Source organism: Meriones unguiculatus, chromosome 3 (genome assembly GCF_030254825.1).
Source record: "Meriones unguiculatus strain TT.TT164.6M chromosome 3, Bangor_MerUng_6.1, whole genome shotgun sequence".
NCBI classification, from domain to species: domain Eukaryota; kingdom Metazoa; phylum Chordata; class Mammalia; order Rodentia; family Muridae; genus Meriones; species Meriones unguiculatus.
In genome coordinates, this window is record NC_083351.1 from 99,815,964 (window position 1) to 99,843,796 (window position 27,833).

The 27,833-nt window shown below is 40.7% G+C and overlaps 1 protein-coding gene across 4 annotated transcripts in view; it reads right to left on the reverse strand.

Moving 5' to 3' along the window:
• Ctnnd2 (catenin delta 2) overlaps positions 1-27,833 on the reverse strand; it is an 896,229-nt gene that overhangs the window by 25,945 nt on the left and 842,451 nt on the right. For all 4 annotated transcript variants that reach the window (XM_060380401.1, XM_060380399.1, XM_060380400.1 and 1 more), the window contains 2 exons: positions 18,503-18,713; positions 12,407-12,491 (listed from right to left, as the gene is read on the reverse strand). In XM_060380401.1, the coding sequence (XP_060236384.1) occupies positions 12,407-12,491; positions 18,503-18,713 (296 nt within the window). The remainder of the gene's footprint in view (positions 1-12,406; positions 12,492-18,502; positions 18,714-27,833) is intronic.

A 27,833-nucleotide genomic window follows, 5' to 3' on the forward strand; every position in this document is an offset into this window, starting at 1 on the left:
GCACCTTGGCAACATTCCCCAGCATGTCTTGCATATGATGGCTTTTATATCAATTCTTTAAGGTTTGGAAATGTTGGGAGTTGAACTCTGGGAATAGCATCTGTAAACAAGTCCTCTACCACTTAATTTCCAGTCTCATTTCTTGCTTATAGTTTGAGACAGGATCTTAATCTGTGGCTCAAGCACACAGATACTTCTGCCTCAGCTTCTGGAGTAGCAGAGATTACAGGTCTGTGTTACTGGGCATGGGTGAATGAGATCCTGCTAATAGACAGAGGCCTACTCAGTAGAGGAGATGGTATCACCAATGACAGGAATGGCTGTGAGCCTTATACCCTACTGGAGCCACAGGTACAACGTGTGTATGGGGGGAGAACTGACCCACGCACTCATCCACAAAGTCATCCAAGATGGCTACCCAAGCAGCAAATTAAACCTCTGTGGTGTTGCATCATTAACCATGAAGGTTGGGGTCATAGCTGGGAGTCCTCCTTAGCTCATCCATTCAATTTTGCATTGAGCAATGATTTCATCACAGTGTGAGGACAGCTGCCAGGACCACCTGCAAGGGACAGAAGTATGAAATGGGAAGCTTGGAAGATACAGAGAACAAACTACAATCTTAACTGGGAAACTTAATTATGAGGGGATATCAGTGAGATCATTGGAGCAGGGTGGTTAGGAGAAGAGACAAAGACAGTTCAGAGAGAATGTGGATTCACAGAGCGAGAATGAATACAGGAGGCTGGTGAAACAGGAAAGAAAGAAACAGACATACCTCCTTTTTCAGAGAAAATGGCCTCAGAATATCAGACCATGAACAAGAGAAATGTATATCTGTTTTGGAATTGAATCCAGAAAAAAAATTAAACATAAAGCATTCAAGAGATAGGAAACTGGTTGTGTGCTGAATGAATATGGAGATGGCTGTTTGCTGGGGATGGGAGGGTGGGAGACTGAGAAAATGGGTATCAGGGGACATACTGGCATGGAAGAGAGCTAACTGGATTCACATATCTCAAGCACAGGTCAGTCTACGACTGAGGAAATGGGCTTCAATGTCTGTCTCAGGAGGTCACAGGTCATGCTACCTCAGGACCTGCAGTAACAAAAAGAAGCAACAAGATTATGAATTCTTTGACTCTACTTCTTTTGTGACCACTGATAACATTTTTTTCATATTGTTACCCTGTGACAGATCATCTGAAGACTTCTTGGTCTTTCCTAGTACACAGGTCTCATATAGGACTGAGGAACTGTGGGTGTGGGCTAGTGGTTAAAGTTGACGCAACTAGTACCTGCTGTAGCATTTTCACTGAGGTGGAAGATGTGGGACAGGGAGCCCATTCTTAGAAAGCCTGAGCATAGAGCAAAAGCATCTGAGCTGTGGGTTCCTGAGAACTTGGGGCTTCAGAGGCTACTGTCCTGAGTGGTGTTAGCAGAGTGATCTACACGCTGAGTGACAGAAGTGAAATGACTGCTGCTTTTGCGGCTTATGTTTTAGGTCAAGCCACTGCATTCCAAAGACTTTACATGATCTCACGATAATAAGTATTTCTTTTTTAAGCAGGACTTCTCAAACTGCATGAGGCCTTTGGGTCTAGTGTGGTTTTCTTGTTGTGGTCTAGCAGAAGTCTAAGGTTAATGGACAATTCTGTATAGCCCAATGAAGAAATCCAGGCACGAGAGATACATCAACAGATGCTAAAAGCTCAGCGATGGCTAGGTAGCCAAGCAAATGGTATCACTGTCCCCAGGAGAGAAGGAGGCAGCTCTGTCTCCTGTGCAGAGTGAAAAAAGCAGATGCATCTCTGTTAGCCAGGCTGGCTTTCCTCACCATAGACCATTTTTTTTTCTCTATCTAACTAGCTTGGCAGGCATGAGGTGAACAAAGTACCTGAAAAGAAGAGGGCCATCTAATTTTAGGAACTTGAGGTAGCTGTAACACCACCCAGTCTACCTAGTTTTTCCAGAAGATAAGTGGCTGAGCTTGAGTTGAGCACAACCTGACCTCCTGTGTGTATGTGAACTTACATTCAACTTGTTGAGTTTTCTATTGCTTGATCGAGTCTTGCCTCACTGCTCTTTGTCTCAGAAATTTTTGACTTAAAGCCAGAGGGGTGAAGCTCAGTGACAGAGTAGAATTATAGAGGAAATGTTTAATTTGGGTGGAGCTGTGTGGGTTTCCGTTCCTTGGGGGTCTATTTGAGTAAGGGCTGTAACTTAGTCACTTCTTGTTCAGCAACTGCCACTTACATCGATTTCCACTTTTGCACAATTGATTTTTGCTACTATTCCCATTTGTGCATTTGTTTTTGGACAGATAGTATATGATGAGTGTCTGAAAATTGTCTCTTAGAGGTCAAGGGACCTCATGAAGAAAGACCTTCTTTGTCAATACAAACAACACCAGGTAAATTCTCAGATTTACGGAGGGGAACATTTCATAGCTGAGTTTGACCTCAGCCTTTTCTTTTGCTACCCTAACTTGACATCAAGTGATTCAGAAAGAAAACACTTGAAGAGCTACAATTGAGAGCCTTGAGACATAAGTCTTGCCTTGGTTGTTTGTTTATATTTTCAGAATATGGCCCGAATATTTTTGCTTTTCTAGTCATTTCTTGGAGAAGATATATCTTACATAGTAGAAGGATTAATAAACTCCTGGTGAGCAAGTTCGTTTATGAAAACAATAGCTTTTCAATCTAGGAGTTTAATGGATTTTTATAGAGGACTTACTGTTCTTCCATCACCATCTTAGATACTCAGAGGTAAAATCTATCAATTATTAACATGCTAATACAGCGAAGGAGGTATTAAATTAGTCCTCACTCTCCTTACTACAAAGCTGAAAATTTTGAAGTTTTTGAATTTTGACCTTGCTGTAAATTTCCTTGACTGTATCTCAGAAACAGTGTTCTAACTCACATAGGAAGCCAGAAGACGAGTATGATGAAGGAATGTTAGATGTGCTCCCGCAGGTCCAGTCTTCATGACCATGGCAGCTGGGTCATGTGTGCAGAGTTCTCAGACAACTCCACCAGGCTGTGTTACCCTGTCAGCCACGGTGACTTGGGCACTGGAGGGAATCGGCAGCATTCCCTTGCCTATCCATAATTACTTATTGATTTCTTGTTTTGTCTGTGCAATAGAAGCAAAGACCAATGATACGGATACAACATTAGGTAGAAAAGGGGACCTGTGTTAGAAAGGCTGGGAAGGGCATAGTTATACTCCTGCCAAAGTTTATTATTCATTTGCTGAATGGATGATGCAACCGAGAGTCTATCCTCCCAGAGAATAAAGGGAAGACCATCTTATTTTAATTATATTTCATTTCTTATATCAAAATTTCCATAGAAAATCCAGTATCACTATTATAACAAATATGAGGTCCCTTAGTTTCCAGCATAGGTGGTTTAGCCTCAGAGACAAGAGCTTGTTGTATGAGGTATTGGTGTTTCACACGAGGAAGGGACATTCCTAAAACAAATCCCCACCTGTCAGGAATATTAGTGGGAAAATAATTAATTCCTCTGACTGTTGGTAAGAATCAGATTATGATTTTTATCTATCTTTAATTTGCTAGTCATTTTTGAAAGAATGTGTTAATTCTCATAGGGAGACTGAGTAGTATTTTCTCCAGGGCACTTTTGAGTTTCCTAGACTAAAAGCAATGAGCTTCAGTAGCGTCATGTTAAATGCCTGAAGAATCACCTGTTACCCATGACAGGGACTGGCCTGTCTCTTCCACAGTAATTGCACAGGGCTTGTGCTAAGGACACCAAAGAGTGAAGACGCTCATAGTTCTATCTCACTTGCCTTCTCCACTCGGAAGTATTTTCACTTTGGTGTGACCCTTCTTGCCACTACTTCCATCTAGTTTCTGCCACAATAATTATTTCTCAGAAGGCAGAGCAGGGTTGACTGTACTCCAATATCCAAAACTGAACTGTAAATCAATTATCTGGAGAAGGGGCCTGTGTCTTCATACAAGAAGACAGGGATGATTCCGGTGGTACTGTAGCTGTTCTCAAAACCCTCCAAGGGCAGTTTGGATTTCCCAAGGGGCCTTGGTTGTGTAGACTGGTCCTATTACCCAAGTCCCATTAACATTCCAAGACCAGATCATGGGTGTGGAGTGAAACAAGCTTGTCGGATGAGCTGAGCTGGTGTGTTCTCCAAAAAATGAGGAATGAGGAATACACAGATGTCATGAGGGACCACATGGGACATGCTGGCTAATAATATTAGCCTAGGTTACAACCCAACCAGGCAGGACTGATTCACCAGCTGATGAAACATCCAGACAATTGTTTTTAAGAATCCATTTTTGTCACAACATGAGAACTCTTGTCTAAAATTTTCATGATTAAAACCAATATTGTGTTCTACTATAACTGAAGATGACATTGATTCAAAGCCCATGATCAGCTCAGTGGATAAGAAGGCTTGTTGCATAAGCAAGAGGATGTGAATTCCAGTCCCAGCACACATGCAAATGTCTGGGAGTGGCTGTGCATGTGCCTGTAACTGCAGTTCTGTAGAAGGTGGTGACAGTTCTACAGATTTCCAGGGGCTTGCTGCACATCAACATAACTCCAGGTTCAACGAGAGACTGTTTCAAAGGAACAAGGCAGGGATAGGATACCTAATGTCTTCCTCTAGTCTCTGCATGTGCACACAGAAACACACACATGTACACATGCCACCCCCATGTCCATATAAACACCACACACACACATCCTTAGTGTTTTTCAAACTCAATTCCAGAGTCCACAGGAAGAACACAGAAGGCTTTCTGGAGAGTGAAAACTTGTCGGACATGACAGTGATAGATCTATGTCATTGTTCATTTGTCCAAACCCGTAGAGTATACACAACAATAGTGAACTCGCAGGGAGACTCTAGGGGAGTCTTTATCAACTGAATCAAATGCACTGATGTGGTAGTACATGTTGACAATGGCGGGAGCTGTCTGTGTATGAGCTCAGAGGCATCTGAGAAGTCTGTCCTCCCTCTTAGTTTTTGTGTAAGCCTAAACCCACCCTAAGAAACACAAAGATTTAAACTTTAATGGGGAACAGCAAACTTTCTAAAATAACAAAAAAAACCCCACAGAGTCCAAATGATAAAGAAGCTTACACTTCAAGCAAATGCTGTGTAAACAATGCTCTGGGAGCAGAATGGGCTGCGTGAAATTTAAAATCAACGCCTGTTACCCAATTCTGTGTTCAGGAAGGCCAGCTAAACTGGTCGTGAACATAATGCCTCATGAAGACCCATAAAACAGTGATCTGCACTGGCTGGGGATGAGATAAGCTTCAATTTTCTATGCCATTAAACTGTAGGCTGTATCTTCACAGATAGTGGTGTCTGCAAGAGGAAATTTCAAGTTTGGCACAGAGAGTAATCAAAGTAGTTGAGACAAACTAAAAACTGTGACTTTTTATTAAAAAAGAAGTTAAAAAGCAACTCCATTACTTTTGCCCGTGACACAGCTTTGGTTTCTTTCCCTGATTGCAGTCTTATTTCTCATGCATACAGATGAAGTCTCTTCCCAGAGGCATTTATATATCTGGGAATTCCTTCACTTGGTGCTTTTCATTACGGTGGATATTAATTGTTCAAGGGTAGGAGACAAGCGTGATTTCAATGTTTATGGAAGGATGGATGACTTGAAATGTAAATACATCCACAGTGCAAGCTCTCCCATAGCAAATATCTGAGCCAAGAAGCAGAAGCATAAATCCTTCTGTAGTCATTAAATGTTATAATGGCAGTATAGTGGAATATACTTAGCCATGGGCTTAAAATATTGAGAGGTAATTCAAAGTGTGAATTAAAAATAATTTATTTAAACTCATCATATTATTTTTTAACTGTTTCACATTACTGAGCAATGATTTTAGTGTGGATTAAGGAGAGTTCAGAGGTTTTATGTTCAAGGGAGGTAACATCAAAACTATAGAGAGAATGAAGGTTGAGAAGAGCAACAAGATGAAATTCATCTTTAAGGGGAGGTCTGAAGGAGGTCAGATACAACTTGCAAGGAGGTCAGTACTTGCAAGAAGTGGGATGAGCTAGAGAGAGGCCCAGCTTGGTTTTGGACGGACCCAAGAGCCATGTCAAGATAAGTGGCCTTGTCCTGAAGACCATGTGGGAATCCAGAAAGAGATGAATCCCACTGACTCTTTAGAAATTTTATTTCTGCAGCCATCTGAAGGAGTGGGGTGTCAAAGGCCAAGTCTAAATGTGAGAAGCCCAGACAAGACTTAGTCCAATAATTCAGCATATGAGATGACTGTTTATATGACCTTGAATGTAAAACAGGGTGGGGAGAGACTGGGATCTACAGCTTTATAGCAGAGTCAGGGATGGTGCCTGGGTACCTCTGTGGAGAACAGGACTAGTTTGTGATAGCAATAAAGGGGGTGTAGGAGAACAGCAGAATTTAAAGGGAGCAGACTGTCTGGATCTGATTTCAATGGGGTACTGTAGAAAGTATTTTAAATAGATTGTGTAGATGGCTAAATATGTAAAGAGTGGCTAGTGCTAGAGAAATAGATTGGAGGGACAGCCACATTTGGCTAACTGCACCCAGTGGGAAGAGTTTTGTCTACTCAGGGGAAATACGTAAACCAGACAAAATAGTCCCAAGCATCAAGAGCTGAGCACATCAAAATGTAAGGAACAAAAAGGAAGATGAGCTATTCAAGGATGGAGAAGACAAAATGTAGAGCCTGCGGCAAGGTGTTAGATTGGAGTATAATGGGAGTCCTGGGAAGACTGCTTTAGCTCATTTGTTCCACAACATTTCAAACTGGAAGCATATGGGAACAAAGTGGGGACACTTGCGTGGAGGGCAGAGACAGGCTTTGCTTGAACTCATCTTATTCTTCCTTAGGCTTCGCTCTGACCTTCAAAGTAATAGAGGTCTTCAGTATGCCCAACCCACTTAGCACTTACATGCAACAAAAATACCCACCCACAAATTTCACCATGGCAGTTAACTTTTCATGTCCATGTCCCATGTCATAAAACCCTGAGCCTGTGGCTTGCTTTACTAAGCCTCCACATGTATGATTCTTCTCATGGGGCTCCATTACAAAGCAATGGGCTGCGGGTGAAGTTGCTTAGAATGACTATGGGTAAAGGACACTGTCCCAGCGTCTCCACACAGCAGGGGACAGTAAGGGACCAAGGGGAAAGGAACAGTGGGAATGACAATGGAAGTGAATCTTGGCAGTAATCATGACAGAATGAAATCTTTAGTTCCAAACACCTGGCAACTTGTGGAAAAGATGATAGAGATAGTGTGTACCAAATGGCATGAAAATAATTTCAAATCACCATCAGTGACTCTCTTGGGTATATTACTTTCATGTATACAGGGCATCTTGATGATTGTTCTCCATTTGACCATCAGCAATCCCAACCAGGCAGGGGTTATGGCTTTTATGTCACACATGGAAATATAAAAGGTAGAGAGAGTCTGAGGGACTCATGCCCATGCCTCCATCAGAGACTGCAAAACATTCTTGATGAAGGTTGAGGAAAGTCCCCAAATCTGATATATGGTACAGAAGAATGGCTTTGTGTAATGACCTCCATGGTTCTGCCACCATGCCCAGAAAACACAAACTACAGTACACTTTTGGATGAGGTTAGTTGAAAACTCTGGCAACTGTCAGGAAAGGGAAAATGGAATATAAACAATCTATTATATCTCTGTGTTGGTGTGAAGTTTGGTAAATCTTGGATCTCCCAACAGTCTTGGCAATGATCTACCTGAGATCATAATGCAAGGAAATGATAGGGCTGTGCCTTTGATCTTGGGCCATTTGATTCCAAGTTTATGCCCTTTCTGTTTCTTCAAGTAATATGACCAGGCTTTCAGGCATAAATTTAGCAGATGTTCAGTGTCCAGTATGAGGGAAACCTAGCCTCCCTTTTTCTCCTGTGTCTAATAGAAACCTGGAGCCCATATTCACTCAGGAAGATTACATCACTCAAGTCAAGTGGAAGGACTTGCGTGCCCATGGCCACCAGTTACAGCAGTGGCAAAGGCTCGGGCTATCCTGATGTATCAGAACTCAGAATGTTTGGTCACCTTGGTGGTGACCTTCTGGGGACCGGGAGACAAGATGGCTCTTCTGTCACAGAGATGAGAAATTGGACTTGCTCAGTGTGACCTGAAGGCAGAAGTAGTAGAGAAAGAGATGTGTGAGGAGTTCTGGTTAATCGCTGCTATCCTGAGATGGAATAACACCCTTCCTGTGTCAGACTTGCGACCAACACTAGGAATATCTGAACAACAGGAATGAACACTGGAGCAGAGAATGCTTTTCTTCTGCTTTAGGCTTTTCAAAGGGCCAACAACTTTTCTGGGCCACCATGGAGGCTGAGTTCTAGCTCCCTCAGTGTGAGCCTGAGCTCGGCAGCTTCCTACTCTGCCTGCCCAGCTCTCTTTCACTGTTTGGTTGGAATTACTTACACAGAAGAGATTCAATCTACAGTGTGTAGCAGAGTAGCTTGAGAGACCCAAGGGCACCTGCCTGACCAAGGCCCATGGCAAGAGATGTTAATTCAGGTGGATCTTCTACAACTCTGTCATCTTGTTAGTGACTTTGTTTATATCCCATTCTATTTCTTGGTGATCTCACATGGATATATCATCAAGAGTCTCATAGAATTTAGAGAGTTATTTTTTTTATACCTTTCTCCCAAGTTTATTTCCTCCTTCCCCAAGTCATCCATCCTAAGGCTCCCCAAACACGGTCAAACATAAGTACTCCATTTTGTCAGGGGGCTCACTTTCAGTCCCAAGTTTCTACAAAGCCAAGTACTTCTGATCTTCAACACTCTCTCAAATTCCCTTCCTTGCTTTTATGAACCATCCACTGGCCACTTAAGAATGATAATGGACTTTACAGTCCAGTGTCAGGCTAGCTACACATAAGGGCTGTTTGAAAAGTGATGCATTATGTAATGCTCTGTGATAACCTCTGCTTATTTCTCCCAAAATGGCTGATGCAGATGGGCTCCACTCAAGATGAAGGTTCAGATAACACAAATGTGGTTTGGGGGCACCAAATGCATCACAAATAAACCACAGCTTTGTTTTGGTCAGAACTCACATAGCCAAAGTATTCTATCTGATTAAACGCATCTCTGAAAACTGGAGCTAATAATATGCGTGTCTGGCCCCTGGGCCTGGCTCTGTATGAACCGAAGCGGGTGATGGATATAGCCAAAATTGGTCTTAGATATCCCAATTTCTATCTCCCAATCACGTTCTCCCTCTCCGAATGCCCTTACCTCAAACTCTTAATTATACAAATTATAAACATCCTTCAAATTTTAGCTCTATAATTTCTCCCCTTTGATCCAGGCTTTAACACTTAGAGTATATAATTCAGTAAGTAATAGAGTTGCCAACAATTGCTCCATCCTTCACACTCGCCCATAGTTATGGCCTCTGTGTCTTAAGTCTTTCTTGGAGCCCTTCATTTACTGATCTCTAATAGATTCTTAATAAGTAGATTTGAAATAAGAATAATTAAAAGATACGGATCAGACAGCTTTTCTGTGGTATGTAAATTGTCAATGGAGAACAGAACAGAAATTGGCCTCCCTGACAATTAAAGACAATTGAAGAGGAAGAGTGATCTGGGTTCTTTCGAAGGACTTTCAAAGGGAGAATGATTATGAATGCTTGGCCTTGTTATCAAGAGAGCACATGACGCTAAGCTCAGAGGTGCCTGTTTCATTTCACAACTGCATAATTTGGAAATGATTAAAAACAGCTCTTTCTCAACATTTTTTAATCATGGGCCAACTAAAAACATCACATTGACTTCTCAAGCCCATCTTTTTTGAATGTGCTCATAGGAAACAAACTTTAAACCACATCATCTCTTGAGTTTTAGTTCCATTAAATTCCTGTCAACACATTCTTCTTTTTAGGAAAAGAGAAAGATAATTACACTTTTTGAACCCTACTACCAACAAAGAAAAAAAAAAAACCTTCAGTGTAAAGCACACACTACCATTCAGTAAATAGCTCGAGAGTTTATCAAAGCTGCTTTCCTAAGGTGCACACAGTACGAGCAGGTGCACCGCAGAGGAGCAGACCTGCCGGGTGTGAGTGAGTGCAGGTGTCTGTCTGAGGCACTGTCTCCTGGAGCTTCTGCAGCCACTGGCTTGGAACAACCAGGAGATCAGCATGTCTTCATGTCTGTTTAGCTGAATGACCTTTGCTGGTGGAGATTTCTACTGCCTTCTGGAGGAGCCCAAGAAGAAACTAAGCAAAGACCATAGAGGTCAGTATTTCATGAACAGAAAAAATAATCCCAAACATTGGCTCATATTAAAAAAGAAAACATTTAGAAATGTTCATCACCAATCCAGGATATTCCCCTAACTCATATTTTGTGATCTTGGTTTCAAATTAGCACACCATGTCTAGAAGCACAGGAAAACTTAGAGAGAGAATTGCATAAGTTATATTTTATAAACTTAGAGTGGTAAGCACCGAGTGCTTTTGGGAAGAAGAAGAGTCCTTGGGGAAATCTAAAAATAGACTAAAACATAGGAGAGCCAGGTATTAAATATTTTACTTTCCCCACAGGCTTAGTGAAAGACAAGATGTGCCTCTGGCAAGATGGCTCTTGTGTCTTATGATGTGAGATACTGTGTGTGACCTCACATCCCTGCCCAAGGAGTTGCTGGCAGGAAGAGGCTGGTGGTAGGGATGCAGGGTGAAACTGGCTCTTTCAGCAGGAGTCTCTCTGGCTATAGCAGATTGAAGCCGCCCACTTTTCCCAGCCTTGCTTTTCCTTGCTGAATCCTGGTGCCTATGTATTCATGATGTTCTCCATCGCTACTTATTAATGAAATTTAAATTTTCCACACATGCTCAACTGGGAATAGCAAAAAACAAAAACAGTCCTGGAAAATATATTAAGAATGCCCACCCAGCCCCCAGCCCCCAAAGAAAGTTTAAGCATCTTTTCTTCAGTGGAATTCAGCCATGGGATACAGAGCCAAATCTCCAGAAGAGGGACTTCTCAGGTTTTAGCTTTGGAACACATTGAGAGTGTTCTAAACATACTTCCAAATACACAATATAATTCCTCCTCACCGTGGGAGCATACAGAATGAAAGCCAAACCTCCTGTGATCCACACAGGCCAGGGAGACCTTCATCTCTATCCTCTGGCAGCCATGTGCTAAGGTTTTCAGGGCTTAGGAACACAGCGCAGCTACTGCATCTTGCAGGTGATTTTTTTTCAGCTTCCATATTTTTTGATTTTCTCAATTGCTCTTGAGCTATTTATTTTTTTTCTATGTCCTCTCTGCAATGACTTGTTCAAAGTTGTTGATGCTTTGTAAATTAATGTATTTTCCAAGTCCCTAAGTTTTGACTTTTTGGTCTACTTTGCAACAAGGGAGTTCTGGAAAAAAAAAGTACTATTATTCAAAATACTGTGTCCTGCATTTAAAAATAGCTAGAAGGATGAATCTTGAATTTTTTCACCATGAAGAATAATACATGCTTAAGAAAACGGATGAGGTAAATAAATATCTTGAGTGGGTCAATGATCAGCATGCTGTACTCCATAAATATTTATACATGCTATGTGTTAATTTAAAATGAAAGAGAAGGTTGGAGAGGCATCTCTGTGGTTCAGATCACTCCTTGTTCTTTAAAGAACCCAGTTCCTTTTCCAACACTCACAAAGGTGGCACACAATCTTCTATAACTCTAGATCCAGGGGATTTTATGCCTTCTGCCCTCTGTGGTCTCCTGCATTCACACGGCCAACATACATGCACTCAGGCATGCACACACACCTAAAATAAGTAAGCAGCTGAATAAGTAAACGAATATTTTAAGATAAGAGAAATCACAAGGCCAATAAGATGGCTTGGCAGGCAAAGGCAGGCAAAGGTCTGGAGACGTGCTCAGTTCTTGGAGTCCACATAAAGGTGGAAGGAGAGAACCAACTTCAAAAGTCGTTCTCTGGTTTCCACATATACATCATGTATATATGTTTCCATATATATGACCATAAACATCACACACAGTAATAATAGTAATAATAATGATGATGGTGATGATAAATAAAAAGTTGAAAAGAAATTATAGGCTCTCAGATAATTAAAAAAGCTGATTTGATTTAAGATTCTGTGAGTTTCGATCTGGTCAGTGGAGAAGGCTCACATCTTGGTGTCTTGGTAGATAGGAAGTTTCTCCTCCTCATTCAGATTCTCTTGTTTCATCTACCAAGGCTTTTGGACAAATATCCGCCAAATCTGGGATACTTCTTACGATCGTATCTGGTACTTTTGGGCCTAAACCTTTTGTGCCCAGACCCTCCAGGAAGAAAAAGTGATCTTACCTTCTTGTACAGACTCCTCAGATCTCGATACTGCCACATGCTGTTTAGGACCTGAGATGCAGCCTTGACCACCTTTGGAGAGTGCCTGATAAAGAAAAGACAGGGAATGCAGGTGACGACGGCATCTTGGTTTGCAACCACATTGTCTTGTCAGGAAACATCAAAATCCACACCATCTTGGTTTTTCTCTTCAGAAAAGTGTTGTTTTCCTTGGTCCCATTTTCCTTTTCAGCAACACACCTCAGAGGTACTAGAATTTGGGCAAAGGCTCTCCAAAACCCAAGCACAAGACTTGTGACATTTAGGGAGAAAGCAGATATAGTCCCTCATTACAAAATGGAAGAGAAGTATGTGGGGGAAGGGAGTGATTCAATAGCACTAGGTGAATCTAGACATTTTTTTATAACAGTGTTGTGCCAGACTTGGGCAATAAGAAGAATGAAGACACCCATATCCTCAGGGCATAAGTGTAGGTATGGGGCTGCCACACTGACCTGTGTGAACACAAGTAGTTGTTCCTTGTTGCCTATGGATGCCAAGCACAGCAGTCTGACACTGAAGGCTCTCTCTCTGTTTGTCTCTCTCTCTCTCTGCCCCCAACATGGACACTGAAGAATGCCCCTGAACAAGGATCTATGAAGCCCTGTGTACTCCTCAAGTCCTTTTAATCAAGCTCACAGGAATTTATAGTCATAGTTTATTGATCTTTTCTTAGGTTGCCTTTGCAATTGTTATGAACACACAACTGCCCCTTTTTGGCTCAATGCCAATCTGCACGTCAAAACTGAGACTATATCAATATAGCCATTGGATTCAATCCCATCAGATTCTTGAAAGTCACTCAGACTATAGCTTCCTTAGATAATATACAAGCTATTAACTGCTTGTAGATACTTAGTTCTAACAGACTGGTTTTACCACCAACTGCCTAATTCTAGTGGCCACCATTGATATGGTCTACCTTATTGGCCAGTTCACTCTCTCTGTAAGATAGTTTTGGAGGCCATATGGTTCTTGGTCACAGTTACTCAATTAACTGTCACTCTAGCAACAAGGATGTGGCTGTGTTTCTGTCCTTACAATTCTGTATGTACACAAAACCAAGAAGAAGGTGTGACCTGGGCTGTGGGCTTCAGTTTTGTGCCTGTGGTCCATGTGACTCTTGGTGTTGGGCAGGATGTTGCAAGACAATGAATAGTCCAGAAGCTGACTCACACGGATGACAGATCCACTGAAAACAACCTCTAAAGTGAAACCAAAGATTTGCTTGACTCTTACGCCTTTCTGTTCCCTTTTCCTAAAGACTCAGAGGAGCAGGACCCCTGCAGATAGTGTCTTCTAATCCTGACAGGGAGGCCGTACCTCCCAGATCTCAGCAATATGACTGCCTAAGCTAGATCTTCATGATGAAAACACCAGGGGACAAGCCAATGTGGATGGAGGTAGAGATTTCATAGGTCCCACCCCTAGGTGAAGAGCTATAGGCAGTTCATGGCTGCTGGGAGAGGGAGAATCCATTTTCTTCAGAGGCAAGTCCCCTGGTAAGTTACCCAATTCCAAGTGGTCAGTCCTAAACACATGCACATAAGAGCAACAATAAATTGTCTTATTAGATACACATACACACTCATACACACAAACACACACACACACTGTCTCCTCTCTCACACACACAACAGTAAAAATTATAGGAGTCTTAAGAGATCATGAATTTGAGAGGGAGTTGGAGGGTGGAGAGTTGGAAGGAGGAGAGGGAGGGTGGAATTGTTCTATAGAACTCATATGAAATTGTCGAAAAATTAAATAAAATACATTTTTGAAATAAAATGGCCTTTGAAATTCAAAGGAAGCAGATGGTCAATGAGTTGGGGTAGGCTTGGATTTAAGAGCCAAAATGAATGAACATATTGTAGACAGGCATTTTGCAATGAAATCATTGGATGTCAGGATGTCAGCATAGTGTGGCTGCTGTTTTTCTGGGTCTCCATGATATATGTGAGCTAAGATTAAAGCTTCTTCATCCATTTACTGAGGAGCAGAAGTGACAGCTACTTCTGAGAGACAATCCAACTTTGGCTGTATTATAATAAAAAAAATTCCACTTTCTCCATAATACTTTAGCTAAATAGGTAATATTTACTGTATTTCACTAAAATAAATGGGTTTAATTATTCTATAATTTATGATAATATCATGCTCCTGATATAGCTTTAAATTCCTGTAACTTAGAGAAATTTAGACCTTTTCATGGATACAAATTAGAGCCCTTCTTGGCCTTATATAATCAAGGTTAAACAGCGACTAAAGTGCTCTTGTATTTTTACCCCTGCTACTTGGATATTTGTCTCTGGCAATGCCCAGGCAACCCTGCAGGAACATTATTAGAATTCAGGCAGTGATGGCGTGGCTGACACATTTAGCATGAAAAATTCCTCTGACACAGTGCAATTTTTTTTTTTTTTGTTTCAACTTCTTGCTTAGTTACAAAATAGAGACTGTGAGTGTGTAATGAAAAGCAGGTTAGTCTCTCAATTAAAATGCCAGTATAGCGTCGTGTTATAATAACATGCGAAGGTCAAAAGGAACGTTGCCCTCTTCTTAGTCTTTAGTTTTGATCTTTCCACTAGACTTGTGTTATAAAAATATCTACTTGAAAAGCTGTAACACTATCGGCTGAAGAACTAGAAAAATTGAGTGTTCCTAAGTGATTATAACCCAAGTCATAGTACACAGTTCTCTATTGACAAGCAATAGCTCAGTCTGTTAATAGCGTCTCTGCTTTATGATAACATACAATGACACATTCAACACGATTTCCTATATAACTGTTGAAGTCATGAAAATGTGTGCTTGAAACAGATGGACATGATAGAATGTCTGCAATGTGTGTTTAAAAATGATGTGAAAATAGTTAGTCATCAGACTTCCAAACAGTGCATATTCAGCTCCTGTAAGTGTTGATAACAATTACACAGTACTTTGATCTTCCTGGGAGCTGTCAAATCAGGGGTGCCTGAAGATGTCTGACGTTGTGATTCCTCAAGGCTGTACAACTCAGTCTCATAAGAGTAGCATCCCTGAGCACCAGTTGCCTTGAGTGTCTTTGCAATAGCATGGGGTGTGGTTCCAACATATGGCGGCATCTTAATAGTCTTTGTTAATTTGCTACGTAGTTAGGCTTGCAGATTCTTAGAAGTGAAATGCACAGATATTTACAACCAGAGGACCACAGCCAGGCATATTTGTGTTTTCTTTATGCTTTTCTTTGTTTGCTTTGTCATCTTTGTTTTCAAGCTCTTTCAAATAAAAATCAGTCATGGACTGAACTTAGTTCTAAAAGCAAGTTCGTAAGAACAATTTAGTGTAGACATGTTTGTGATAGTTTGACAAGTTAAATGGAATGAACTGGTATTTCTACCATGTTATTGATCCTCCAGTTCAAAAGTTCTATTCTTGGAAACGTTTTCTGTTTTAATAAAACACGCTTATTGGTTCGTGTGAATTCTAATGCCTGCCCTCATCACAGGACTGACTGAGAAACAAATATTAGTTTCATGCTGAGACTCAAAACATTTTATTTCAAAAGGAATGAAAAGCAATGATAAATTAAAATGTTGGTGGGAAATGAAAAGTTATAAACACTTTGTTTTGATCTTCCAGTTAGCCAGTATGTTCATAGACATGGAAAAATGGAAGGGTTGACTAACCATAAGAACAACAACTGAAATTGACCTGATTCAGTTCAATTTAACATTTGTTACTAAAGTCATAACTCCAGGCTGTTGACAAAGAAAAAAGATAAAGGAGCAATCAGATGAAATGAGTGACTGTCCATGAAGAAATGTTTGGTCAAATTAATGGCAAACAGGATAGACACCAGAGCCTACTATAGGGGGTCCTCTGAAAGACTCTACCCAGCAGGGGTTTGGAACAGATGATGAGACTCATAGCCAAACTTTAGGCAGAGTGCAGGGAGTCTTATGGAAGAAAGGGGTGGATAGAAGGACATAAAGGAGACAAGAGCCCCACAAAGAGACCAACAAAGCTAAAAAAGCTGAACCCAGTAGATCCTGCAGAGACTGATACACCAACCAAGGACCATGCATGGGGAGGACATAGACCTCTTGCTCTGAAGTCCCCAACAGGCAGCTCAGTGTCCATGTGAGTTCCTGAGTAAGGGGAACTGGGGCTGCTTCTATCATGAACTCGGTTGCCTGCTCTTTGATCACTTCCCCCTGGCAATGTGGCCTTACCAGGCTATAGAGGAAGAGGATCCAGACAGTCCTGATAAGCTAGGTGCAGAAGACAGGTGAGGAGAATCCCCCTTTCAGTATATGGGGGTGGAGAAGAGGGAGGAAGGGTGAGACTGGGAGGAGTTGAGGGAGGGGGCTACAATTGTGATATAAAATGAATAAACTGTAAAAAATAAAATAATAATAGCAAAAAAATTTAAAGGACACTCCTGAGATCATCTACAAAAGAAAAAAAAACAAAACAATCTGTGCACTTACAACAACCAAATCTGGACCACACCTTGCAGGGCAATTTTCTGGGTTACCAATGAGGAATTGCATTATTTCATAGGTTATTTCTCCAAAGAGACTTTTTATGTATTTTCACCAAGTAGTTTTCTTTGGCCATAAGACTGACCACAGCATCTTTTTTCCTCAAGGTCCACCAAGTGTCAACTTACTGCTGTGAAATACTCAAACACCTGAAAATACTAGAAAGTTGCCTAGCCACTCACCACAATTTTCTTGTTCTTTAATCTTGGGGTGTCTCATAAATAAAGGCAAATGGAGTGCTCCTGTCAACCGTGGCTTTATTGTATCATTAAGCATATATGCTTAAAAAACAAACAAACAAACCAAAACAAAACTGGGCTCACAACCTCAAGACATGTAAGCACTTCCCTTCCTTGAGACCCACGGGTCTGCTGAGCTACATGAAGAAGACAACTATGCAGCTGTGAACTATGGTGTTTTATTTTTGTCTAGACAGGACATCACATGTTGTAGATAATTCCAAATCTACATTGCACAATTGCCTGAATCCAGTGTGCATCATTCCTTGACAAAGAACATATTCAAATCTATTGTTGTACTGGAGAATGAACCTACTTAAGGGTCCTGGGGTAGTTAAATACCTCCCCTGAAACTTCTATAACACACTGTCAATGACCTGAGTTAAATGAAATAATGAGACAGGATTTCCAGAGAGTCTCAAAGAGCATCTCTCACTATCTTCAATAATAGGAGAAAAATTAACTATTTAGCATTTAGATGTAAAGGAATGGGAGGCGGAGAATGAAAAGGCAAGGAGTATGTAAGCCCTTGATAACAAAAAGTTTACGTAATTAATCTTCTTTGATTACTCTGAGGGACTTCAAGAAGACAAAATTTAATTAAGGGTAGTGAAGGTTTCTACAAAGGTTGATATGCTAGCTCATACACTAACACCCTTGGCTAATGAAGGGTCTTTGTTTGTTTTTTAGTAGCATACAGGAAGATACACTTGACTCTTAAACCACAGGGAACATTCTCACTTAAGGAGGAGGTGCAGTGGCTTGGATACCAAGTCCCATTTTATTCCACTCAGCTGAAAACCCTACTTTACCACTCTCCTCCTGCCTGGGAGAATTTCTACTTATCTTTTCAGATCTGATGATCACTGATTCCAGGAAGAGTACCATGACAGGCCTGCCTTCAGTTTTAGGTTAAAAAGTAAGGACAAAGCAACTTGTTAAATAATCTACCCAGAATCTCAGTGAGTAAAGGAGGAGGCTAGACTAGATTTGAGTTCTTTCTGACTCCATAGGAAGGATGCAGAGAGAAGACGCCTCTGTGATGACTTGGACTACAGAACCAAAGAATTTGGGTCCACTGACACAGGGACTGGCAAACAAAGATAAGGTTCAATGGCAGGGAGATAATGTCATATATGCAGGCCAAACTGTTTGGCTGTCCTGTGCAAAAGGAAATCAGACTGCAATATGGGACATGAAGTCTACCTTAGCAATGCAAAAACAATGTCAATGCAGAGACAGTGTCACCCCTGCCTTACCCCAGTGAAAGACAGTGTTGACCCCTGACTTACTTATCTCCTTTGCTTTTAGAGATGCCGACCAACTTCTCTATTCCACCAGCATCCCGTAAGGCCTTGGCGTTCTCCATGTTCTTGGTGATCACTTCATGCAGGGTACAGCATACGGCTGTCACGGTGTCATCTGACATGGCCTTGCTCCCTGTGTTGTTGCTGTTGTTCCCACCAGGGAGCCGATGGACCAGGTCTCGCATGGCATATTTGCCTTTAGAAAAGGAAAGAGAGGGAACAATTTAGGAAAGTCAAGGTGGAGGATGGAAGATGAAGAGATATGAACAGAGGAGGAAAGAGGATGCAAGAAAACACTGGATGTTCCGTGAAGGGCGATTTCAAATACACACATAGAAGGAACAATAAGGTTGTCCAGCAATGGGCACTGGGTCCAGGAAACCCTCACCACTACACTGTAGATACTTAAATCTATGGACAGCCAGGTCCTGCATAAAACATCATACGTGCTCCCTCCTTCATACATTTAATAATTTCTTGATTGCTTCTCTTACTTAATCCAATATGAATGCCATGCAAAAGCAGTTAATGTCATATTATTAAAAAGAAAAAATCTGCATGTGAAAATATACATGAATATTAGTGGAATATTTTGATTTGTCGCTGGCTGAGTCTTGGCTGAAAAGCACACATACAGAGAACCAACTGTACTTGTTCATGGCAAAGGCCTCTGCTCTGGTACTCCATACATCTAGGAGTGATTCTCCATAGGAGTAACTTTATGACTCTAAGCTTCAGTGTTTTTGGACTTAAAAGCAAGAACAATAATGATACCCAAAATAGAAAATTATTTTAAACATTAAATGAGTAAACCCATGGAAGCATTTATTCTGCGATTAACAAAGGACACAACCTCACCAGATGTCACGTTGGTTTCTATCCACATAGACTTAGATTGGAATCTGTATAATATAACAGCAGTTGGATCACAAGCAGGGGAAGCGACCTTAACAAACCATCTAATGAGGTATCCTATGCACCAAGCTAACCTTGTCTCTCTAATGAGCTTTTATTACATGGTTCTGTAACACAGCACTTACTACTCTGGCATGTTTTTCTTTGTGTGAGAAATAAAATAAAACCCAACTTTGCTTCCTTAATTCACTTTATCCTTACTAATCTTGCCTCTCCCAATGATAAAGGTACTTACAGTGACAGATTTATGGAGTGTTTTCAGACTACAAAGCACTTTAGACATTACCAACAGCCCAGCAAGACAATTAATGTATCCCACCCGCAGCTTCCAATTCTGTTCCTTTAATTTACTTCTGGAAGTAAACAAGAGCCTGCAGCAAAATTGGCTGTCCTTAAATTTGGGGGGCTGGAATTGGCAAGTGTTCTAAGGTAGGTCCCTTACATACCTTCCATGCCTCAACTAGACATATGTAGCTACTTCTTAATAATTACATGAAATAATTCACCTGCACCATACCTCTAAATGAGACCTTCTTCTTCAGATAAATTGTCTAGCATGTGGCAACGTAGGGCATAAGAAAGAATCCCATGAGAATAGGCAAGCTCTCAGCTCCAGGCAGTGATACATAAAACACAGGGCTCTGTAATATGATATTTTGATATGTGCTCTTATCCTTATTTTAGTGTCTTATTTTAGCTTGGGCAGAAAATGCTGATGTTTAAATTACAGAAATAGAAGAGTGTCTGCATTCACTTGATGACAGCGGAAGAAGTGTCTGACAGAAGTGCTTTGACTCGAAAACCCCCAAATGTGGCATATTTACTTTCTAATGACGGCATTCAAAGCATTTGGGAGACAGTGCTTTCAATGCGGATAGTCCTTGGAGCAAATTGCTTGATATATTTATCATTAAATCAGCTCAACTCTGATGAAGAGTTTGCTACCGTTGAGCTCAGCATGCCTGCGATTCTATCCTAAGCTATTGGAAGACAAAGCTGACAAATGATGCGAGAAGATAGATATGTCCTCTGTAAGGGAGGTGATGGAGGACATCTGACAACAGCATTGAGAGATACTTCAATCGTTGAGCATGCAAGACATTCATTCACACTTTGAGCGTGGAAGACTGGCCTTGTGTCCTTAATATTGTCTGGGGTTGAAAGCAAAAAATGTTGAGAAGAAAATTGCCTGAAGAATTTCTTAGTTTCTGTTGCTGTTTTGACCTAAAACAATGTGGGGGCAAAGAAAGGGGCTTAGTTGGAAGAGTGCTTGCTTACCATGCATGAAACCCTGCATTTGATCTCTAGCACTCAAGAGATGGGACCAGAAGGATCAAAAGCTCAAGGTCATCCCTTCTTGCATATATAGAAAGTTGGAGGCCAGCCTAGACTACATGAGACTGTGTTTCTAACTAATTAAGTTACTGAGTAAGTAAATAAAACTATATCAGATAATTGTTTCTCTATAGCCTCCCAATTTATAAGGCCTAAATAAGACCTTCCCGTCCTGTTCAAGTGGCAGGAATACTACTCCCTACCAAGCAGCTTTCCATTCAAGCCTGTGCACCATGCCATATGCCCAAGATGCAGAGGACCAGGAGTCATTGTTGCTGATTGAAACCATTTTGCTTCCAGTGTGTCAACTACAGCACACAGAAACTTTATTGTACTGCTAGGTGTTTTTCTCAAGTTAACACAAAATACAGGATAACCATGCTACAATCCATAAATAGACCCAAAGAAGCCAAGGAGGGCCCAAAGGATGATGCTTGAATCTCAGGAAAGAAAATAAAATAAATGTCTTAAGTAGATGGGGGGAGGGAACTGACTAGGAGAGGGGGTGAGAAGGGGGTGGGGATTGGGTGTGCAGATCCTGTATTTTTAAGTAGCAGAGTGAAGAAAGCAATCAAATGCAACCATTCCCAGGTAAAGACCTCTTGGCTGACATTGCTGGTTGCTTAAGAACACAGTGTTCCTTTTCAGGAACACTTTATTTATGTGTTGAGAACAAATGAACACACCTTCTCACATAAAACTATGAATACTATGAGCCTGGGAAATTTGGGCAGTAGAAAAGCTGCCAGCTCTTTCTGGTGTTTGGAAAGCCTGAAGCTAACTGAAGAGAGATAAGGGAATATGGGCCACAGGATAATGACAGCCATGAGTGGCCCTGTGCTCTGAGCTTGTAAGAGCAGTTTCATGAAGATGAAAATTGGTTTTTGCTTGGGGTAGTTGTGTACAGTCAGTTGAGAACACTCTGTAGGTTGGGAGAGGACAAGATCACATTGTTATTTTACAAAGAACATTCTGTTACATTAAGCAGGGAAGGGGAGAAGAGAGAGGAGGACTAGTAAAGAGAAAAGAAATTGGTGGGGGAGCATCTCTGGGACAGAGCAGGCTATGGGCAGTCTATGATCCTAGATGAGACTCTTAGGAGTCTGAAGTAGCTACCTCCTGTAGCCAGTTGGGGGACACCAACCCACCCATAAAACCTTCTACCCAAACTTTGTCTTGCCTACAAAAAATATAGGGATAAAGATGAAGCAGGTATTGAGAGAATGGTAAACCAATGGCTGGCCCAACTTGAGACCCACACCATGGGAGAGCCAACTCCGGGCACTCTGATATGCTTGCAGACAGGACCTTAGCATAACTGTCTCTTGAGAGACTTCCTTCAGCAGCTGATGGAAACAGATGCAGAGACCCACAGGCAAATAATAAGTGGAGCTTGGAGAGTTTTGTGGAAGAGTGGGAAGAAGGATTGAAGGATTTGGAGAGGTCAAGGACACCACAAGAAGACCTACAGAGTAAAATAACCTGGGCCCATGTTGGGGGGGGTTCACAGAGACTGAATCACCAACTAAAGACCTTGTATGGGCCAGACCTACGACCCCTACACATATGTAACAGATGTGCAGTGTGGTCATCATGTGGGTCCCTTAACAACCACAGTAGGGGCTGTCTCTGACTCTGTTCTCTGCCTGTGGATCTCTTTCTCCTAGCTGGGCTTCTTTGTTTGGCCTCAGTGGGACAGGGTGCACTTAGTCCTGTTGTGACTTGAGGTGCCAGGGTGAGTTGGTACTCCTTAGGCACCCCTTCTCGGAAAAGCAGTAGAGGAGGGATGGGGAGAGGAGTGTGAGGGCAGGACTGGGTGGACGGGGGAGAGGGGCTTGTATCAGGCTGTAAAGTGATGAAATTTAAAAAAAGAACACACACATGCACACACACAGAGGTTAGTAAGATTAAAGGGGGAGAAACGTAGAGTTTTTCTAAGTAACGTTTTCAGATCTGGGTTTCTGCAGAAATCATCATCAGCAGGACTCAAGGTAGCTTGTCTCTAACTGTTCCACATCCCTCAGCTGCTTTCACCCCCAGTGTTTCTGAACGCTAGAAAAAGCAATTACGATTATACAGTAAGAAGAGCATTGGTTTCCTTTCCTTTTCACCCCAAGTCATTCTTGAGGGGCTGTGAGGTTTAAGAATTCTTCAGATCTGAAATGTATTAATTCTACCTTTGTAATAGACAAAAAAGAAGATTCCAGGCTCCAAGGTCCAGAAAATATTTTCAAGAAAATCATAGAAGAAATTTTTTCCAACTTATAGAAGATGTCCATTAACATACAAGAGGCCTACAGAACACCAGAGACTAGACCAGAAAAGAAACTTCTCATGTCACATAATAGTCAAAACACGAAATCTCCAGAAAAAAGAAAAAGATATTAAAAACAGCAAGGGGAAAAGGCCAAGTAACATATAAAGGTCGACTTATCAGCATTGCACCAGACTTCTCAACAGAAACTATGAAAGCCAGAAAGGCCTGGGAAGATGTCATGCAGACTCTAAGAGACCTCCGATGCCAACCCAGACTACTATAACTAACAAAGCTTTCAATCAATGGTAAATGGAGAAAACAAAATATTCCATAACAAAATTAAACTTAAAACAATATCTATACATCAACCCAGGCCTACAGATAATACTAGAAGGAAAACTCCAATCCAACGAAAACAACTACACCCAAGAAAACACAGGATATAGATAACTTCACAACAAAAAATTAAAGAATATAATTAATAAAAATACAGTAACACCAAAATAAAAAGGAAATAACATTCATTGGTTACTATTATCTATCAACATCAATGGATTCAAGTTTCCAATAAAAAGATACAGACTAACAGAATGGTTGCGGAAACAGGATCCAACATTCTGCTGAATCCAAGAAACACACCTCTGAAACAAAGATAAACAATACCTCAAAGTAAAGGGCTGGAAAATTTTTTTTTCAAGTAAACTGACCCAGAAAACAAGCTGAGGAAGTTATCCTAATATCTAATAAAATAGACTTTCAACTGAAATTAATCAAAAAAGATGAGGAGGAGCACTTCATTCTCATCAAAGGAAAAATTCACTAGGAGGTCATCACAGTCCTGAACATCTATGCCCCAAATACAAGAGCACCTGCATTTGTAAAGGAAACATTACTGAAGCTGAAATCACACAGTGATCCAACACCCTCATAGTGGGAGACCTCAACACTCCACTCATACCATAGGACAGATCATCTAGACAGATCCTAAATAGGAAATAAAGGCACTTACAGAGGTCCTAAATCAAATGGACCTAATAGATGTCTACAGAACTTTTCACCCAAACTCAAAAGAGTTTACCTTCTTTTCATCACCTTGTGGAGCCTCCTCAAAAGTTGACCATATAGTCAGGCACAACGAATGCCTCAACAGATACAAGAAGATCAAAATAATCCCTTGTATCCTATCAGACCATCATGGCCTAAAACTAGACCTCAATAAGAACAGAAATAACAAAAAGCCTACATACACATGTAAACTAAGCAACTCTCTACTCAATGGCAGCTTGGTCAAGGGAGAAATGAAAAAAGAAATTAGAGAATTCCTAAAATTCATTTAAAAAGAAGGCACAACTGACCCAGACTTATGAGACACAATGAAAGCAGTGCTAAGAGGAAAGTTCATAGCACTAAGAGCCTCCAGAAAGAAGTTTGAGACATCTCCTACAAGCAACTTAATGGCATACCTAGAAGCCTTAGGGGAAAAAAAGGAGCAGACACACCCAAGAGAAGTAGATGGCTGGAAATATTCAAGATCAGGGCAGAAATCAATGAATTAGAAACAGAAAACAATCCAAAGAATTAATGAGACCAAGAGCTGGTTCTATGAGAAAATCAACAAGATAGACAAACCCTTAGCCAAACTAACTAAAAGGCAGAGAGACACTATCCAAATCAACAAAATCAGAAGTGAAAAGGAGGACATAACCACAGACACTGAGGAAATCCAAACAATCATTAGGTCTTACTACAAAAGCCTATATGCCACAAAATTTGAAAATCTAAATGACATGAACAATTTTCTTGATAGATTCCATTTACCAAAATTGAAGCAAGATCAGGAAAATAAATTAAATAGTCCTATACCCCACAAGGAAATAGAAGCAGTCATCAAAAGTCTCCCTTCCAAAAAAAAAAAAAGAAGCCCAAGCACAGACGATTTCAGTGCAAAATTCTACCAGACCTTCAAAGAAGATCTAATTCCAATTCTCTCTAAACTATTCCACAAAATAGAAACAGAAGGAACATTACCAAACTCATTCTATGAAGTCACAGTCACCTTGATACCTAAACCACACAAAGACCCAACAAAAAAAGAGAACTTCGGATCTATCTCTCTTATGAACACTGATGCAAAAATATTCAATAAAGTATTGGCAAACCAAATCCAAGAACACACAAAAGATATCATCCACCATGACCAAGTAGGCTTCATCCCAGGTATGCAGGGGTGGTTCAATATATGGAAATCCATCAATGTAATCCATCACATAAACAAACTGAAGAAGAAAAACCACATGATCATCTCCTTAGATGCCAAAAAGAATTTGACAAAATCCAACACTCATTTATGTTTAAAGTCTTGGAGAGATCAGGGATACAAGGCACATACCTAAACATAGTAAAGACAATATATAGTAAGCCTATAGCTAGTATCAAACTAAATGGAGAACAACTTAAATCAATCCCACTGAAATCAAGGCAAGGCTGCCCACTCTCTCCATATCTCTTCAACATAGTACTTGAAGTCCTAGCTAGAGCAATAAGACAATTAAAGGACATCAAGGGGATACAAATCAGAAAGGATGAAGTCAAAGTATCACTATTTCCAGATGATATGATAGTATACACGACTGACCCCAAAAACTCAACCAGAGAACTCCTTCAGCTGATAAACACCTTTAACAAACTGGCTAGGTACAAAATTAACTTAAAAAAAATCAGTAGCCCTCCTGTATACGAAAATAAAATGGTCTGAGAAAGAAATTAGGGAAAATAAACCGTTCGCAATAGCTAGTAATAACATAAAGTACCTTGGTGTGACTCTAACCAAGCAAGTGAAAGACCTGTTTAAAAAAAACTTCAAGTCTCTGAAGGAAGAAATTGAAGAAGATATCAAAAGATGGAAAGATCTCATATGCTCATGGATTGGCAGGATTAACATAGTCAAAACGTCCATTCTGTCAAAAGCAATCTATAGATTCAATGCAATTCCACCAAATACCAATTCCATCAAAATACCAACATTTTTTACAGAACTTGAAAGAACAATTCTCAATTTCATATGGAAAACCAAAAAACCCAGAATTGCAAAAACAATTCTGTAGAACAACAGATCTTCTGGAGGTATCTCCATCCCTGATCTCATGCTGTAATACAGGGCAATAGTAATAAAAACTGCATGGTACTGGCATAGAAACAGAATGGTAGATCAACAGAATCGAATAGAAGAGCCTGAAATAAACCCACACACTTCAGATACTTGATTTTTGACAAGCCAAAACCATAAAATGGAAAAAAAAAGACAGCATCTTCAACAAATGGTGCTGGTCTAACTGCATGTCTACATGCAGAACAGTGAAAATATATTCATATTAATCACACTGTACAAAACTAAAGTCCTAGTGGATTGAAGACCTCAACATAAAACCAGACACACTAAATGATTTAGAAGAAAAAGTGTGGAAGAGCCTTGAACTCATTGGCACAGGAGACAAATTCCTGAATAGAACACCAACAGCACAGGCTCTAAGATCAACAATCAATAAATGGGACCTCATGAAACTGAAAAGCTCCTGTGAAGCAAAGAACACTGTCGTCAGAACAAAACGACACCCTACAGCCTGGGAAAGGATCTTCACCAACCCTATATCCAGAATATATAAAGAACTCAAGAAGTTAAAAACAACAAATCGAGTAATCCAATTAAAAAATGGGGTACAGTGCTAAACAGAGAATTCTCAATAGTGGAATATCGAATGCCAGAGAAACACTTAAAGAAATGCTCAACATCCTTAGTCATCAGGAAAATGCAAATTAAAACAACCTTGAAATTTCACCTTACATGCATTGGAATGGCCAAGATCAAACTCTCAAGTGACAATATATGCTTGAGAGGATGTGGAGAAAGGGGAACCCTCCTCCATTGTTGGTGGGAATGTAAACTTGTACAACCACTTTGGAAATCAATTTGTCCTTTCTCAGACAATCAGGAATAGTGCTACCTCAAGATCCAGCTATACAACTCCTAGGCATATATCCAAAATATGCTCAAGTATACAACAAGGACATTTGCTCAACCATGTTCATAGCAGCTTTATTATAATAGCCAGAATCTGGAAACAACCCACATGTCCCTCTATGGAGGAATGGATACAGAAATGATGGTAATTTACACAATTGAATACTACTCAGCAATTAAAAACAAGGAAATCATGAAATTTATAGACAAATGGTGGGAGCTAAAAAGAACATCCTGAGTGAGGTATCCCAGAGGTATACCAGAAGCAGAAAGACACACATGGTGTATCCACTTATAAGTGGATATTAGATATATAATATAGGATAAACACATAAAATCTGTACACCTAAAGAAGCTAAGCAAGAAGGAGAGGCCTGGGTAAGATGATCAATCCTCATTCAGAAAGGCAAACAGGATAGACATTGGAAGAGGGAGAAAACAGGAAACAGGACAGGAACTTACCACAGAGGGCCTCTGAAAGACTCTCCCCAGCAGTATATAGCCAAACTTTAGGCAGAGTGCAAGGAATCTTACGAAAGAACGGAAGATGAAAGACCTGGAGGGGACAGGAGCTCCACAAGGAGAGCAACAGAACCAAAAAATCTAGGCACAGGGGTCTTTTCTGAGACTGATACTCCAACCAAGGACCATTCATGGATATAACCTAGAACCCCTGTACAGATGTAGCCCATGGCAGCTCAGTGTCCAAGTGGGTTCTCTAGTAATGGGAACAGGGACTGTTTCTGACATGAACTCAGTGGCTGGCTCTTTGACGACCACCGCCCCCCCAG